Source organism: Macrotis lagotis, chromosome 1 (assembly GCF_037893015.1).
Source record: "Macrotis lagotis isolate mMagLag1 chromosome 1, bilby.v1.9.chrom.fasta, whole genome shotgun sequence".
Lineage (NCBI taxonomy): Eukaryota > Metazoa > Chordata > Mammalia > Peramelemorphia > Peramelidae > Macrotis > Macrotis lagotis.
Genome location: NC_133658.1, coordinates 497,321,649 through 497,341,137, shown reverse-complemented (window position 1 = coordinate 497,341,137; position 19,489 = coordinate 497,321,649). Strand labels below are relative to the sequence as shown.

At 36.8% G+C, this 19,489-nt stretch overlaps 1 protein-coding gene across 1 annotated transcript in view; it reads right to left on the bottom strand.

Annotated features, from left to right (window-relative positions):
• The window catches only part of TMPRSS3 (transmembrane serine protease 3), an 89,348-nt gene that overhangs the window by 48,309 nt on the left and 21,550 nt on the right, over positions 1-19,489 (bottom strand). Inside the window, exons 3-5 of the mRNA XM_074210328.1 lie at positions 2,034-2,144; positions 903-1,019; positions 248-371 (exon numbers count right to left, since the gene is read on the bottom strand). Of these exons, the coding sequence (XP_074066429.1) occupies positions 248-371; positions 903-1,019; positions 2,034-2,144 (352 nt within the window). The remainder of the gene's footprint in view (positions 1-247; positions 372-902; positions 1,020-2,033; positions 2,145-19,489) is intronic.

The window sequence follows — 19,489 nt, the reverse complement described above, 5'->3', positions numbered from 1 at the left end:
GACTCCAAAGCTGGTGTTCTATCCATTGTGCCACCTAGCTATCTCTGGTCTCATGTAGACATAGCCAAAAAGAAAGTAAGAAAATGTTTGTGTTTATGTTGATGTTCATGCCAAAACTGTAACTTTTTTAAGACTTTATATTATTTCCATATAGTATAGATTTCAAAATTTTGATCTGTTGCAGTTAACTCTTCAAAACAAGCAACAACATGCAGACTGAGGTGGTTTGTTTGTTTTTTTCATTTACCTTGAGAAACCTAATTGCTCACAGGCTATTAGTCCATATTGACCTTTCCAGTCATCTGAACACATAGTTCTCCACGCAGCAGCAACAAATACCTGAAGAACAGCATTATGGCCACTTACTCGAACTGATAGAAATATATGAAGAAAAATAAGGTTAGCTGACATATAACTTTAGGATGAATGTACAAGATTTTATTATACAATATTATAATTAAATTATACTTTTGATTTATCAAGTTAATTGAAATTATTCCATTGTTTAATTCTTTTCATTATTATTATCCAGTTGTTTAAATCCCTGTTCAAATCTGAACTCCTGTGACATTTTTCTGTTTATAGCATTTTTCTGTATTACTCATGTGCATATATGTGTATATACACACATACAAATACACATTACATATAGATGTGTGTATATACATGTGTATGTATATATATACTCCACAACTAAAATTTCTGTAGACAAAGAAAAAAGCTTACTTTTTCACATATTCACATAGCCTAGCACAGGGTCTCAGAGAATAGGCACTTAATATCTGTTAATTAACTTATTTTTCCCAAAACATGATTATAACCTTTTTACAGATAAGGAAGAATAACTGAATTTCCTCTCACTTATACCACTATCAATAATAAATTAGAATAAATCAAATTACCACATCTGTATTCATCCTCTCCATCTTTACAGTTGTATACACCATCACATCTTGCTGTCAGTTCAATGCACTGAAAAGATGATCTGCACCTGTATTTCCCAGAGCAATTGAAGTGTACTAAAGGAAATTGGATTTAAAAAAAAAAGAATGTTAACAACATTACAGTTTTAAGTCCAAGGAAAACAAACTTGTGTGCTCAAAATACAATTAAAACAATAGGAGGGGCAGCTAGGTGGTGCAGTGGATAGAGCAGTGGCCCAGGAGTCTGGAGTGCCTGAATTCAAAGCCAGCCTCAGACACTAAATAATAATTGCCTAGCTTTGTGACCTTGGGCAAGTCACTTAACCCCATTGCCTTAAATAAATTTTTAAAAAAAGGTTTTTTAAATAAGAAAATTTTTGTCCAACCCTGTTTAAGTTAATAGTAAAATTTATAAAAAAAAAAAACTATATTCTTTTTTGCTATTCTATCTTTTCTATTCCCTTTCAACATCTAATTCTTAACCAGGAAAGATATGTCTTTTTCTGTCAGAGTAGAAACTAATCTGAATGATTAATCTGAGAAGGGGAAATTCCAGCACTTAAAAGTACTGAATGACTGAGCAAGTTTAGTGAGGGAGCTCTAAGTACTATGTACTTTTTAATTCTATTCTTTCTTTTTTTCCTTTTTTATTCTGAAATTGCAAATGGACTCCAGAAAGTCCACTGACATATTAAATCTTTATTTCAGTAAATCCAATTGCTAAGCAAACATTTTTTCTTTTGACAGATTTTTGAAACAATGAATTTTCACTAAAATTGCCTCCAACTTGTTTTTCAAATAGCAGAAATGCTTGATAAATAAATGAATGGAGGTCTTTGTGTGTGTGGATACTCCAGCCAATATTGACACACCTTACACTATTCAGTTACAATATCTCCCTATGAATGTTTCTCACTGTTTCAATTTCCTTAGTGACGTAACCCTGGTTTTTTGTTCACACTGATTTAGAAACAGAAGATTGACCTTACCAACCAGGACTTTTGCTTCAGTAATTAGTAGTAGCAAAACACTAATCTAAAGAGGAAGCTCATGAACATTTCAACATTTTAATAATTAGTTTAAGACCTATTAAAAATAAATTATACTCACTCCCCAGTCCAATGGCCACTGCTATGATTAGCGCAATAATTCCAATGACAATAATTGGGAAAAACTTTAATGGAAGTAAAGAAAGGATCTGTGCAGCTAATGCATCAGCATCTATAATCAAAATGAAAAATGAGAACAATGTTCACAATTGAAAGATTATGATTATCTCCTAACATCTTTTAATCATTCCTTCCCCATCAGTTCTATGCTGCGCCTTTTGCGTCATTTAAGTTCAATATTCAAACCAAATGAGATACCAAAAAAAAAATACATTCAAGAGATAATAAAAAAAGATTTACTTACTATAGGAAGAAAGGGATATTCAAAAAGAACAAGCATTGAAGATAGTTGATTCAACTGAGCAAAGTTCCCTTGGCTGGGTAGTCCAACATAATCCACCAGCCAAATATCAGAGTTCCTTGCAGTTCCTCCTAGTTGCTTTGTTCTAGGGTATACAGGAAGTGATATCCACAGCCTGGATTCATGTTTTATCCTTGAGTCAAAATAGTCCCAAGGATTGCCTTGGTACCTCTAAGGGAAAAAAATATCCTAACTTGAAAAGAGGGAGGAAGATATTGCCCTCTTTTATGTACCTCCAACTTCACTGAAAAAAAATAGAAGTCATCAGTCATAATGAAAAAATAAAGGCCACATCCTTCTTCTCTAAGCAACAATATAAAACCTCCTTGTATATCATTTAGCATTTTCTCTTTTACTTTCAGACAAAAAGGGAGCCCTTCTTATAAGACCAGCCCCTCTATTTGTGTCCTTAATTCTATGATCCTCCAGGAACTTGCCAACTAATCATCAATCCATTATGAATTATCTCCTTACTTCCCATGACCTCCCCATTCTCCCCCATCCTTTGAACAAATAAAAACAAAAATAAACTAAATCCTAACTCTTTTGTTCCCTCAAGTTATTATCTTGTTACTTTTTTCTTTTATTTAAACTACTAGGAAAAAGTTGTCTCTTCTCCTGGTCAGGAATCAAGTAATGAAAAAGACTTGGGCCAAAAAACATTCTGGGCCCCCTAACTTTACAGATTGAAAAACAAGCCCAATTAGGGTAAATTATTTGCCAAAAATTCACACAGATACTAAGTAGTAGAACCAAATCTATGCCACTTGCTCCAAAATTCATGTTCCTTCAACTACTACTTTACTACTGCTGCTGCTGCTGCTACTACTACTACTACTACTACTACTACTACTACTACTACTACTACTACTACTACTGAAGTACAATATTAAGATTTGTGTAATCCCTGTATAGAAGGGGTCCTTGACACCTTTCTGGACCCTGAGAAACTCCTCAGAAATATAAACTTGGCTAGGTGCCTTTGGGTCTGAGAATAATCTGACAGGACCCAAATGTTTAACTCTGGGATCATGGATATGCCATAAATTTGTTTGAGATTCACAAAGCACCCTTGTTAACCAACCATCTTGCTGTATCTGTAAAATTCCTGCTTCCTCCCAGGATTGCCTCCCCTTCCCCAGATACAGTTAGAACCATACAATAGTAAATTCAACTCCGGGAAGCCCGTGAATATGTGACTCCCTGTCTCGAGAAACCTGTTAAGACATAAAACAAGACCCTGACCCTCTTCCATCCTTGTCTAGCCCCCTATCTATACTAAACCATATGTTTGCATATATTTGTAGTAGTCTGATAAGAAAAAATATATATCTAACTGCTGTCTCTGTTTCTGTATCCTGCTTGTTCACAAAACTCAAAATACTATGAAAACCATGTTCTCTGGACACTCAAGGATATGTGACTTGAGGGAAAATATAACTCCACATAATCTGGTAGTAAATCTCCAAAACTTATCAAATTTTGGTCTCTGTCTCTCTCTTTGGATTCAACATACTACTACTACTACTACTACTACTACTACTACTACTACTACTACTACTACTACTACTGCTTTCTACTATTACTACAAAGGATAATGATGATGATGAAGATGATTACTAAAACCAACTCCTTAAATTCCAGCTTATCATCCATTCTATGGGAGTGGGAGCAGGGAAGGAAGGGTTTTGCTGAGTAAAATGAAATACATTTAAACTCTAAGAATCTGAGGGTTTTAGGATATCTGTGGATTTCTAAATTACTGATGAGTTAGACTCTGACAATAACATTTCCTGAGTTAGTCTAACAGATTAATGTAACTGCTTCTAAGTTTCAAACTTTACTCCAAACTGTCCTCATAAGCTAGCTATGGAGAAACTCTCCTTTGTGTTTTGGTTAAATATGGCAAAATACATAAGAACAAGTCAAAAATGCCAATGGCCCATCTACTGGAAATACTTCATTGCTAAAAGCATTCCCATATTTTTATTTAACACATGATGCCTCTCATTAATGACGATGTGCCCCACAAAAACTCTGCAAAATATCAGCAAAATTCCTCCCATTAGTCCTGATCCCAAGAGGAGAGCCTTTGATTGTCCAATCCTATACTCTCCGGGCTGCAGTACACTTGATCTGACCCAGGAATTAGTTTAGATAAAGCTATTCTTTGTCCCATCCCTCAAGGATTTCTCTCTTGTGATCCACAAATATTAGAGCTTATTCCCCTGGGATAATCTACCAGGACCCCCATTCCTAGCTTGGTTCTTGTTCTTTGTTATTAAAAAAGACCAAAATGACTCACTATGTTAGAAACAAATTATAGTGTGTCCAATTGTAGCTGATCAGACCAATACAAGATCAGAATGCTCCAACATAGGTTGGGCACAAATAGCTCTTGGGAACACCTAGGATCATTACTCTAAACTTACACATATCTCATTCTCTTTGAACTGCTTCAATTCTGCCCTGCTTATTGAAGACAGCAAGCTCTCTGATGAGGAAATGCCATGCCAGGCAGTCCTGTGCCAATGTTTCCCATACTTTAAATCAATTCTAAAGTTCTTAAGAGAGACCTTTGGGGGTGCCCCAATATCGTTTCTTCTGACCCCTTATGAGCACTTGTCCCATGTGAGTTCTCCATAAAATAGTCTTTTTGGCAAGTGTACATTTGGTATTCTAACAGCATAGCCATTTCATAGTAGTTTGGATTTCTGTAGTAATATCTGAATACTTGAAACATACCCTGAGGAGTGAGGAGGTTCATGAAAGACTTATACTTCTGGTGTGATATGATGGTGACTGGGCCCTTTTCAGGGCTCCTTTCCACCTTTGATGTCTACCTAAGCCACCTAACTCTTACCTGTGGCTCCAAGAAGCTGTAACATACACAGCAACCACACCCTGGTAAACCACTTCAAGCAGGTGGGTTGAAGCAGGTTGAACTGAAGGGTCTCAAACTCATTGGTGAGTTGATGGTGGGGAGGGGCTGTCTATCCAAGTATGTAAAATCTTCCATTAATGAAATGGGGAGATCAGAACACTTCATTCCAATGGCCATGGAGGCAGCTGAAGCAAGCTTATAAAGCACTTAGAGCTTGATTGAACATCAAAGACACTAAGATCATCCACTGCATCTAGAACCATCACCAGTTGTCTTGACTCTGACTTACCTTTAGATCATGATGACTTTGGAAGAGGGGGTGAGGCTGATGATTTTATACAACAAGGCCTCATTTAAATGTAATTTACACAAGAATAAAAAGACATCACCCATACTATTTACCATTCCTATCTCAGAGTCCTGTGGCAAAAGGCAAGTGATGACACAGCAGATGGAACCCAAATCATAAAGTCATTTCCCCACTGAAAGTAGCAGAGGGATTCAGAAGCCCCATGGGTGGCTGAGCATCCCTTTTAAGGATCACATGGCTTTCCTCCTGATATAAGGAAGGGTCTAGAAGAAGTGTCCTAAAAATTGACTGCTTACCCAACCTTGGTCTGATTATCACTGCAGGTGTGGATCCCAAACTTTAGTCAAAACCTCCATTCCTTAAGGGAATATTATTAGACTAATAAGTGTATACCTTCTCATACTGGATGGATTAATCCATAAATGAGGCAAAATATCACTTACATAGCATTGATTTTGCACTTCTTGCTCTTCATATGGGTCATTATCTGACTCTGAACCTATTCTATCACCACCTGTTCTGGCTTGGTCAAACATTATGTTGTTATAATGATGTATATTAATAATGCTTGGGAAGACTCTTTCAGACTCTACCTGCCATAATTTGAAACCATGAGGGAGAGTAAATTATCGATTGCTTTCTTATCTATCCCATGTTTTAGGAGTAACATTCTAAGGTTCCTCTATGAAAGGATGTCATTGTATTTTGCGTACCTAATAGACAGATGATGGACTCTATGATTACTTCTCTCATTCCCAGAGTATTTAGTTTCATTAACTAAAATCTTTGCCAAAGCTACATTTCTCCTGATCAAATTTCACCAGTTAATTCAAATTATAAAGATATATAACTAAAACCTAAGGTCCTTCTGATGAGACTTCACCCATAAGAAGGATCAAATTGTCACCAAGGCAGACAGATCATAGAAATGCAGGCTATTTGGAGTGTGAGGAAGTTTCATAGAGTCAATCTATAAAATCAATGTCCTTTAAGAACTTAATTTTCTCCCTTGCAATACCTTATCAGGAAGTCAACTGAAAGAGAAATCTATCCTTATCAGACCAGAAGCTAATATTTCTCTATCTTGGTCAACTCAAAAAGGAATAAGGGAAGGTATCAAAACAGTCTACAAATTGGACTCAAATATAAAAGCTCATCGAAGAGCTTAAAAAAGAATTTAAAAAACAAAGCAGAGGGGCAGCTAGGTGGCGCAGTGGGAGACAGCTAGGTGGCACAGTGAGGGGCAGCTAGGTGGTGCAGTGGATAAAGCACTGGCCCTAGAGTCAGGAGTACCTGGGTTCAAATCCAGTCTCAGACACTTAATAATTACTTAGCTGTGTGGCTTTGGGCAAGCCACTTAACCCCATTTGCCTTGCAAAAAAAAAAACCTAAAAAAAAACAAAGAAGAGAGGAAGAAGAAAAATGGAAAAAGATAAAAGTTATGCAAGAAAATTATGAAAAATTGACCAGAGAAATCAACTCTGTTAAAAGTAAAAATAGCCAAATGGAAAAGGAAACACAGAAGCTAATTGAAGAAAATAAAACCCTAAAAGTTAGAATTGAACAAATAGAAACCAATGAATCTACAAGGCTACAATATTTCATCAATCAAAATTAAAAGGCTGAAAAAAATTGAAGAAAATGTAAAGTACCTTTAGGGAAAACAAATGACCTGCAAAAAGAGATTTAAGAAAGACAATCTACAAATTATCAGACTACCAGAAAGCCTGGACCAACCAAAGAACCTGGAAAACATATCTTTAGGGAAAACTGCCCAAATCTACTAGAACAAGATAACCATATAATCATTGAAAGAATTCATAGAACCCCTCCAGAAAGAAACTCCAGGATAAAAATTCCAAGGCTTGTAATAGCCAAATTCCAGAACTCTCAAATAAAAGAGAGAATATTGCAAACAGCAAAAAAGAAAAAAAATCAAATATGAAGGAAACACAATCAGACTTACACAAGACCTATGAGCCTCAAAGCTGAAGGATCAGAACTAGAATAGCATACTTTAGAGAGCAAAAGACTTTGGACTACAACCCAGAATATACTAACCTGCAAAATTAAAGGAATTGTCAGGGAACACTGTCAGGGGAAAAAGATGGATGTTTAACAAAATAGAGGACTTTGAGAATTTCCTGACACAAAGACCAGAACTGAAAAGAGAATTCAATTGTCAAATACACAAGGCAAGAGTTCCATTTTTTTTTAAAAAAAAAAAAAAGGGTAAATGAAAAAGGGAAGAAAAAAAGCAACAAAAAAATGTTAGTCAAAAATATCAAATTGTATACAACCCTAAAAGAGAAGATATAACACTTCTAATTCTTTAGAACTTTATTTCTCTAAGGAAAATTAGAAGGTAAAATATAATTGAAGAAAATGAATCTAAAGGACATGAGTATAATTGGATCTTATCTCTCCATTTGTAGAGGTCCAAGATCACATCACTATGTTTGAGACAAAAAAGCCCTGAAGAAAAGCAAGGCTGTTAACTGTAAACTTAAATTTCTCATTATTCTTTGACTCACTTTAATCACATGGTGCTTAGCACCTTTTCTAGCAAGGGCATCATAAACTGTGAGGACCTTAGTCAGCCTCTCTGTAACTTACAGTCATTTTTAAGGTGCTCAGATGAGACCTCCAGAGCCTTTCCCAATACTTAGAGATCTTTAAGATGCTTACAGTAGTGGATAAAGCACTGGCCTTGGAGTCAGGAGTACCTGGGTTCAAATCAGATCTCAGACATTTAATAATTACCTAGCTGTGTGGCCTTGGGCAAGCCACTTCACCCCATTTGCCTTGCAAAAACCTAAAAAAATTCTTACAGTTTAATTAGATCAGGTTTTGACTTAACTTGTGCTTTACTTAACAAGGGGTTAAGTACCTTAGGTGGGGGTGGGGGGAAGTAGGAGAGAGAAAAGACCTTGCTTCACTTAACAAGATGTTAAGTACCCTGGATGGGAAGGGGGAAAGGCAAAGTGTGAAAGAAAATTGGCCTGAGAAGAGGGTCACAAATAGTTTAAGAAATGATATGACTTTGGATAATACTTTGACTTGTGAGGAAGTGTGTGTGTACTTAAAAGATACTTGAAAAGGGGCTTAAGGTAAAAAATGATTATAATTGTAATTTGATGCAATTTGAGTCCATGCTGTTTATCAAGCAATCAAGTAAACAATCTGTGATTGATGATACCTGATTAATAATATTAGAGCAATAAATAACACCAAGGGAAGAGGAACAAAGATCTATAATTTAGAGGGAAACAAGGGAGAATGTGAATGCTGAGTAAATTCTATTCAATACATTTAGTCCAGTAAGGGAATAAAATACGTTCCCACTTGGGTTTAAAAATCTAACTTAATCCCCAGGGAAGAGGGGGACTAGGAACAGGAAAGATAAGGGAAGAAGGGACTGATAAAATAGAAGAAAAGGTGTAAGTGAAAATAAACTGAAAGTTAAATTTTTAAGAGAAAAATCAAAGGAGAAAGGTAGTAAAAATTTGGTGAGAAGGAATAGGAGAAAAGGAAAGAGATAAATAAAAATGGAGAAAGATAGCATGGAGGAAAATGCAGAATTATTAATATTAAATGTAATTGTGAATGGGATGAGCAGTCCCATAAAACAGAAGCGGATAGCAGAATGGATTAAAAAACAGAATCCTACGATTTGTTGTTTACAAGAAACACACTTGAAGCAGAGAGATACACATATGGTAAAAGTAAAAGATTGGAGCAAAATACATCATGCCTCAGAAGGAAAAAAAAAATCTGGGGTAGCGATCATAATCTCAGACAAAGTAAAAGCAAAAATCAATCTCAATAAACAGATAAGGAAGGAAACTACATCTTCTTAAAAGGCATCATTGGTAATGAAATTATATCATTACTAAATATGTATGCACCTAGTGGCATAGCATCAAGATTCCTATAGAAAAAGCTGACTGAATTACAAGGAGACATAGACAGCAAAACTTTAATAATGGAGGTCCTCAATCTCCCTCTCTCAGAACTAGATAAATCTAACAACAAAATAAACAAGAAGTTAAGAAGATGAATGAAATCTTAGAAAACAGATATGCTAGACCTCTGGAGAAACTTAATGGGGATAGAAAAGAATATACCTTTTTCTCAGTAGTACATGGCACCTTAGGACTAGGGCACAAAAAACTTATAATCAAATATAGAAAGGCAGAAATAATAAATACACACATGCAACAAAGGGTCAGAGAAAGATAAACCAAGAACTAATTGGAAATTAAATAACTCTATCTTAAATAATAGGTGGATCAAACAGCAAATAATAGAAATAATCAATAATCATGTCCAAGAAAATGATAATAACAAGACTTCATACCAAAATTTATGGGATGCAGCCAAGGCAGTTTTGAGGGGAAACTATATTTCTAAATGCCTAGATGAATAAAATAGATAAACAGTAGATCTATGAGTTGAGTATACAACTAAAGAAGCTAGAAAAAGAACAAATTAAAGATCTCCAATTAAATTCTGAAATTCTGAAAATCAAGGGAGAGATGAATAAAACTGAAAACAAGAAAACCAATGAACTCATAAATAAAACTAAGAGTTGGTTTTATGAAGAAGCCAATAAAACAGACAACCTTTTGTTAAACTGATTTTTAAAAAAGAAAGAAGATAACCAAATTACCAGTATCAAAAATGAAAAGGGTGAACTTATCACCAATGAGGAGGAAATTAAAGAGTAATTTGGAGCTACTTTGCTGAATTCAACAAATTGGATAACTTCGGTGAAATGAATGTTCAAAAATACAAACTGCACAGATTAACAGAAGAGGAAATAAATTATTTAACCCCATTTCAGAAAAAGAAATTGAAGAAATCATCAATAAACTCCCTAAGAAAAAGTTTCCAGGTCCAAATGGATTTACAAATGAATTCTACCAAATATTTAAGGAGCAATTAATTTCTATTCTACATAACTATTTTTTAAAAATGGGAGAGGGGGTGTGGCTAGGTGGCAGAGTGGATAAGCACTGGCCCTGGAGTCAGGAGTATCTGGGTTCAAATCCAGTCTCAAACACTTAATAATTACCTAGCTCTGTGGCCTTGGGCAAGCCACTTAACCCCATTTGCTTTGCAAAAAAAAAAAAAAAACCTAAAAAATAAATAAAAAATGAATAAAAATAAAAAAATAGGAGAGGAAGGAATCCTGCCAAACTCCTTTAGTGACACCAACATGATACCAGGAAGAACCAAAACAAAGAAAATTATAGACCAATCTCCCTAATAAATATTGATGCAAAAATGTTAAATAAAATTTTAGCAATGAGACTGCAAGTTAATCCTAGGATAATACACAATGATCAGGTTGGATTTATACCAGGTAGGCAAGGATGGTTCAACATTAGGAAAACACTCAACATAATTAAACATATCAATAGCAAAACCAACAGAGAGCATATATTATCTCATTAGATGCTGGGAAAAGCCTTTGATAAAATACCATATCCATTCCTTTAAAAAGCACTAGAAAGTTTAGTAATAAATGGAATTTTCCTTAAAATAATAAATAGAATCTGTCTAAAACCTTTAACAATTACATATAATGGGAATAAACTTGGAGCATTTCCAATAAAATCAGGGGTGAAACAAGGATGCTCTTTATCACCATCACTATTCAATATAGTATTGGAAATGCTAGTAGTAGCAATAAGAGAAGAGAAATTGAAGCAATCAGAAGTGGCAATAAGGAAGCAAAAGCTTTCACTCTTTGCAGATGATATGATGGTATACCTAGAGAACCTGAGAAAAATCATGTAAAAAACTTGAAACAACAAATTCAGCAAAGTAGCAGTAATTAAAATAAATCCACATAAATTGTCAGCATTTCTATATATGAACAACAAAGCCAAGGGCAAGAAATAAAAAGAGAAATTCCATTAAAATAATTACAGACAACATTAAATACCTGGGAATCTACCTCCCAAAACAAACCCAGAAACTGTATGAACACAGTTATAAAGCACTCCTCATCCAAATAAAGTCAGATCTAAGTATTTGGGAAAATGTCAAAGGCTCATGGTTAGGTCAAGCTAATATAATAAAAAAGACAATTTTACCCAAATTAAATTACTTATTCAGTGCTATACCAATCAAACTACCAAAGAACTACTTTACTGAGTTAGAAAAAATAGTAACAAAATTCATCTGGGGCAACAAAAGTGCAAGAATAGCAAGGGAACTGATGAAAACAAATATAAAGGAAGGTGGCCTAGCTCTACCAGTTCTAAAACTGTACTATAAAGCAGCAGTCATCAAAACTGCCTGGTACTGGAGGCAGCTAGGTGGTGCAGTGGATAAAGCACCAGCCCTGGAGTCAGAAGTACCTGGGTTCAAATCCAGTCTCAGACACTTAATAATTACCTAGCTGTGTGGCCTTGGGCAAGACACTTAACCCCATTTGTCTTGCAAAAAAAAAAAAAAAAAACCTGCCTGGTGCTGGTTAAGAAATACATGGATCAGGGCAGAGCCAAGATGGCGACAAGAAAGGATCAGTCCCAGGCGCTTTCAGATAAAACTCATAAGCTAAGGACTGTAACTAAACTTTCAAGACAGAACCCACAAAGGGACCCAGAGAGGCAGTTCTCCTACTCAAGGTAACCTGAAAAAGAACAGAAAGGCTCTGCTCCCTGGGTTGGAGGGGCGGCCTGCCAGAGGGGTGGCCCTCCAGAGTGAAAGAACTTCAGCCTCCTGGAGGCAGCCCCAGGGCACTGGGAGCCACAGCTCACAGCAGCCTACACCCCGGGGAGCACCGAGCAGAAAGTGGGGGAATAGTGGGGGACCTCTACCAGAGCCAGCACATGGAGCCCAGCCCCCAGGGCACACAGCTAGCTGTGTGGTCTTTCGGTAGCCCAGATCCAGGAACAGAAGCAGGAAGAGCCGGTAAGCAGAAGCCTCCAGGGCATGAGCCCATTGAGCAGAGGTAGGGGAGTGAAGAGAGACTGCAGAGCTCTGTCCTCTGCCCCTGGAAAAGTACTCTGGGGCTCTGACCACATTCAGATCCTGATTGCAGTCTAGGGCCCCCCCCCATAGAACAGCAGGGGTCCCCTCCACTTCAGCCCCATGGCAGATGGGAGCGCATATGGTTATTCACAGAGCAGGAGGGAGGACAGAGCCTCACACACTAAGACCCTTGTGGAAGTGCCCCAAAAGCTCAGGAAGCACCCCAAAAACAGGCTTAGGCTGGGAAAATGAGCAAGCAGAGAAAAAAAAGTAACACCACTGAGAAATATATTATCTATGATCCCAAGAAGGATGGATATACTCAGTCTGAAGATGAGGAAACACAAGCTCCTGAATCTAAAGACTCCCAGAAAAACAGAAACTGGGATGAGGCTATGACAGAGCTCAAAAAAGACTTTGAAAATCAAATGAGGGAGTTAGAAGAAAAACTGGGAAAAGAAATGAGAGAGATGCAGGAAAAACATGAAAATGAAGTCAGCAGCTTAGTCAAGGAAATCCAAAAAAAGGCTGAAGAAAATAGCATGCTAAAAACCAGCTTAGGTCAAATGGATAAAACAGTTCAAAAAGTTATTGAGGAGAAGAATGCTTTAAAAAGCAAAATTGGCCAGATGGAAAAAAGAGATAAGAAAACTCTCTGAGGAGAACAAATCCTTCAGACAAAGAATAGAATTCAGGGAGATCGATGAATTTACCAGAAATCAGGAATCAATACTTCAAAACCAAAAAAATGAAAAATTAGAAGAAAATGTGAAATATCTCATTGAAAAAACAACTGATATGGAAAACAGACTTAGGAAAGATAATTTAAAAATTATTGGAATACCTGAAAGTCATGATCAGCAAAAGAGCCTTGACATCATTTTCAAAGAATTACTACTACAGGAAAATTGCCCTGATATTCTAGAACTAGAGAGCAAAATAGAAATGGAGAGAATCCACCGATCCTCCCAAGAAAGAGATCCCAAAAAACCAACCCCTAGGAATATTATAACCAAGTTCCAGAACTCCCAAGTCAAAGAGAAAATATTACAAGCAGCCAGAAGGACACAGTTCAAATATTATGGAGCTGCAGTCAGGATCACACAGGACTTAGCAGCAACTACATTAGAAGCTTATAGGGCTTGGAATATAATATACCAGAAAGCAAAAGAGCTTAGAATGCAGCCAAGAATCAACTACCCAGCAAGGCTGAATGTCCTCTTCCAGGGGAAAAGATGGACTTTCAATGAACCAGGGCAATTTCAAATGTTCCTTTTGGAATGGCCAGAGCTGAACAGAAGGTTTGATCTTCAGATACACGACTCAGGTGAAGCATGGAGATTGGAGGAGAGGGGGAAAATATGAGGGATTTAATGATGATGAACTGCATGTATTCCTACATAGAAAAATGGCACTGATAATACTCATATGAACCTTCTCAGCTAATAGAACAGGTAGAGGGAGCTTTTATAGTTGAAGCACAGGAGAAAGCTGAATTCGAAGATAAAATATGGTGTAAAAATGGAGTCAATAGACAAAAAGGGAAATGTAATGGGAGAAAGAAAAAGGAGAGAGGGAATAGGCCAAGATATTTCATATAATAATATTTTTCTTTATTACAATGAGCTATTACAATGATATGGAAGGGGAGAGGCAAGGGGGAATGAGGGAAATTTTGCTCTCATCAGAGGTGGCTAGGAGAAGAAACAGCATATATACTCAATGGGGTATCGGCATCTGGAGTAAGAAGGAGGGAGGAGCAGGGGGAAGGGGTGGGGATGAGAATAAAGGAGGAGAAGATGGACCATGGGGGGAGAGTGGTCACATATAACACATTTTCTTATTTACTTCTTGCAAGGGGCTGGGATTGGAAGGACTGTCCAGGACCATGGGGCCAGGTAGATTCTGGGCCTAAAGGGTGGTATGGGGGCTCAGGGCCTCTTGGCCCCAGGACCAGGGATCTGTCTGCTGCGCCACTCAGCGACCCTACAGCAGAGTCAGAGTGAAAGGAGAGAGAAAATATAGTACATGGTAGTGGAGAAATAAGAAAGGAGGGAGTTGCGATCAGCAATGGCAAGGGTGGAAAAATATGGAAGTAACTTTTGCAATGGACTTACCATGAAGAATGTGATCCACCCATGACAGAGTTGTTGGTGTTCAAACAAAGACTAAAGCACATTTTTTTATTATTATTATTTGGGGGAGGGTGCAGGGCAAATGGGGCTGGTGCCTGGGCCACATAGCAGGGTGGTCTTTGGGTTTCTGAGGCCAGATTTGGGCCTGGGTGCTCCTGGCTCAAGGGCCAATGCTCTGTCCACCACCCAGCCACCCCTACTATTATTACTATTTTATTTTATTTTGGGTCTTTTTTTCTTTCTTCTTTTTGGTTTTTGCAGGGCAGTGGGGATCAGGTGGCTTGCATGTCACATGGCTGGGTGATCGTTGGGTCTACAGGTCTGGATGTGGGCTCGGGTGCTTGTGGCTCCAGGGCTGGTGCTTCATCCATTGCGCCACCTGGCCATACCTACAATTATTACTATTTTTTTATCTTAATTTTTTTTCTCTCCTCTTTACTTTATCACTCAAGCAAGTCTATATTCATAGGGGGAAGGGGGTATTTCGTTTACTCTTAAACAAGAATATTTTATTAATGTAAAAAATTTACAAAATGAGAATAAAAATGTACAAAATGAGAATAAATAATATAATAAATATAATAATAAATATAGAATATAATAATAGAATGTAGAATAGAATATAGAATAGAATAATATAATAAATAATATAAGGTGTTTCCAAGTTTCATCCTCTTCTCTCCATCTCCTGTCTCATGACTCTGACCTCAGCAGGATGAATGGAACCTCTGGTTAGAGATTATGCCAAAATTATGCCAAAAATGTACAAAATGAGAATAAAAAATAAAATTAAAAAAAAGAAATACATGGATCATGGATCAATGGATTAGGATAGGTTCAAAAGAAACTGCAATAAATGACTACCACAATCTACTATTTGACAAACCCAAAGACATCAGCCTCTGGGATAAGAACTCACTATTTGAGAAAAATTGGGGGAAAACCAGAAAATAGTATGGCCCAACTATGCATAGATCCACATCTCACACCCTATACCAAAATAAGGTCAAAATGGGTACAGGATTTAGACATAAAGAGCGCTACCATAGATAAATTAATAGACCAAAAAAATACTCTATCTGATCTATGGAAAAGGACTAAACAAGAATTAGAGCACATTATAAACTGCAAAATGAATGATTTTGACTATATTAAATTTAAACAGTTTTGCACTAATAAAACCAATGCTGCCAAAATTAAAAGGAAAGCAAAAAGCTGGGAAACAATCTTCACAACCAGGAGTGTCTTTTCCAAAATATTTAGGGAATTGCATCAAATTGATAAGATCACAAGCCATTCTCCAATTGATAAATGGTGAATGATATGTGCAGACAGCTTTCAAAGGAAGAAATTAAAGTTATATATAATCATATGAAAAAATGCTACAAATCACTATTGATTAGAGAAATGTGAATTAAAACAACAATGAGGTATCATCTCACACCTATTAGATTAGCCAAAATGAGAAAAAGGGAAAATGATCAGTGTAGGAGAGGTTGTGGGAGGATTGGGATATTGATGCATTGCTGGTGGAGTTGTGAACAGATTCTGGAGGGCAATATGGAACTCTGCCCAAAGAGCAATAAAACTGTTCATATCCTTTTAGCCAGCAATTTCAATTCTAGGTCTATATCCTGAAGAAATTATAAAAAATGGGGAAAGTCCTACTTGTTCCAAAATATTCGTAGCAGCCCTTTTTGTACTGGAAAAGAATAGGAAATTGAGGGAATGTTCATCAACTGGGGAATGGCTAAACCAGTTATGGTACATGAATACCATGGAATATTATTGTTCTACATGAAACCATAGTCAGATTCTAGAGAAGCATGGAATGACTTATGGGATCTGATGCTGAATGAAGGGAATAGAACCATGGAACAATGTACACATCAGCAACCTTATGGGATGAATAACTTTGATGGAAGCAGCAACTCTTGGCAGTGAAGCGAAGTAGGACGACTGTATTTGACTAGTTATGGGCTATATTATTCCCCAACCAGAAGAAGAAAAACAAAACAAAACACACACTGCCACTTACCCCATTGCCTTGCAAAAAAAAACAAACCACAGGAAAAACCCCTTGTAAATCTGATGAACATTTTATAAAAATTATCTCTAATTCCTCATGTCAAAAATTACTAATTTGAAAATGTTTAACAAAATATGTATGTAAAATGCTAATCCTGACTATTACCTGTTGAGAGGAGGGGGTTGGGAAGGGAAGGTGGAGGGAAATTTTTAACTTGGAAATATGCATGTACATAGGGATGAAAATAATTATTTTTTTTAAAAATGGAATAAGGGTGGCCCCAGTTTGGAGACAGATATAGTTGATTCTGTTACAGTATGTTCCAAAAGAACTCCCCAAGACTATAAAACTTAGTTGTAGAGAGTTTTAACAATGACTTCATGATGTCTTCAGGAGTCATTCAATCTTCCAGTAAATAATTCATGAGTTTTGTGTTTGGACTTATCATCAAACTGTTCAGTTACTTGGTGGTGTGCTTTCTCAGTGAAGAAAATCCTCTTCCTCATAGGAGCAGCAGTAAGAAAAGTCTGGTAATTGCTGTTGTTAACTGCAGGCTGGTGCTGCCGCTACTGTTGCTATTGCTCACAAAAGGTGTTTCCAAGTTTCTTCCTCTTCTCTCCATCTCCTGTCTCATGACTCTGACCTCAGAAGGATGAATGGGTGGGACCTCTGGTTAGAGATTATGCCAAGAATTCTTGGCAGTGACCTGCAGTGTCTCACCCCTTTAAAAGGAATCTTTTCCGGACAGCTAAGTAGCACAGCGGATAGAGCACTGGACCTGGAGTCAGGAGGACCTGAGTTCAAATGCAAACTCAGATAATAATTACCTAACTGTGTGGCCTTGGGCAAGTCACTTAACCCCATTGCCTTGCAAAAAAAAAGGAATCTTTTCATTTGTACTGTCACCAGTTCCAAAGGTTATCCCTCAACCTTCATTTCACATTGCTACAAAGCTGAGAGCTTACACTCTAGTGGTTAGATGGGCCAGGCCAGTTCATTTTTCAGTCTGGCAGCTATTACATCAGCTTCTGAAATGTAAGTCAACAACAAGCAGAGAATATCGGAATTGGCCCATTCTTTCCCTTCTGAGCAGCCTCCTCAACCCTCTTTGAGCATTTGTACCATCTGAAAACATGCCAGCTGCCTTTCTACTGATAGGTCTCCCCATACATAATCAGAAGTGTCTTATCACCAGGTTTCACCCTCCACCCTACAAATCACACTAGATATTAAGGGTGAAGGTGATGCCCACCCCCTTTTACTTCAAGTTCACTATTGGGATAAAATGAAGTGCTTAAGTAATCAAAGAGATAGCTAAAGGAGCTTTACTTAGCCTTAATATAGCAAGGATATGCAACAAGGATGCAGTATTTTGAGAAAGCATTTATAGTCATGTCTCATCATCCCCTCCCGACTCATATCTCCATCTATTCACCAAGGGAGAACTTGTCAGTTCATGCAATTGGGGCATCCACTACATTGGACCCCAAGTAAAAGGAATCATTTCATGCTCCTCATGATCAGGAAACCACATCAACATAGTTAAAGGCCCCAAGAAACTGCTTCTAGAGAGAAGTCCATCTTGCCCCATCACAAGGCCAATCAAGTCCAGGCTTTTTCTCCTTTTAGAACTAAAGTCATATTAAGGGAGGGGAAAGCCCAGTTGGATAATGGTCCTGTCTCTATCTCTGTCTCTGTCTCTGTCTCTGTCTCTGTCTCTGTCTGTCTGTCTGTCTCTCTCTCTCTCTCTCTCTCTCTCTCTCACACACACACACACACACACACACACACACACACACACACACACACACACACTTATATGGTTCCTAACAATGGCACTACTTGTCAAGAAGGAAATATATGATCCATCAATTGAAAAGTCAGTTTGAGAAAGTTCACAGTTCACATGAGGGAACACAGACATACATACCAGATTGACATGGATAAATCTTCCAGGAGTGCAATCTCTGGTAACAGAGATAGGATACATGGACTCAGGGAATCTATAAAACTAAGAATTCAAATATGAGAATTGAGTTGGGGAGAGGAGCAGAACCTACTAGCTCAGCTGAACAAACTACCCTAAAAAGATATTGCACCAGTTGGAGAACTTTGTGAGTACTTCATATGAAAAAAAAGATTATCATGAACCTGTGATATCAGACTTGTCAGTATCCTTGGCCACATGAATTCCCTACATATATTTCTCATTACATTACTGAGATGACATGTGTTAGTGGAAGAATATTCTAAGGTTCATAGAAGGGTAATTTTAAAAATTTTTATTTATTTTATTTCTATTTTATGAAATAAATCAAGCAATTGTATAACATAATAGAATTTTTTAAAGACGTTTGCATATGAAACTGCAAATCTATTATACACTACTTGCTATTCATTTTAAATATAAAATGGAGTTATCATGTAAATCTTTTTCTTTTTTCTTCCCTTCCCCACCATAAAGAGAGCTACCATGAGATACAAATATGTGTGTATCTGTATATATATATATATATATATATATATATGTATATGAATATATATTATATATAATCATTCTATTCTACTTCTATTTATCAGTTCTTTCTTTGGATATAGATAGTGTCTTCTTTCAGAGGTCCTTTGTAGATAATTTGGGTATTTATAATTGTCAAAATGACTTTGTTGCTCAAATGTTATTCTAAAAACAAAATTGCTATTACTATATAGAACAATGGTTTTTTTGGTTCTATTTAATTCACTGTTAATTAT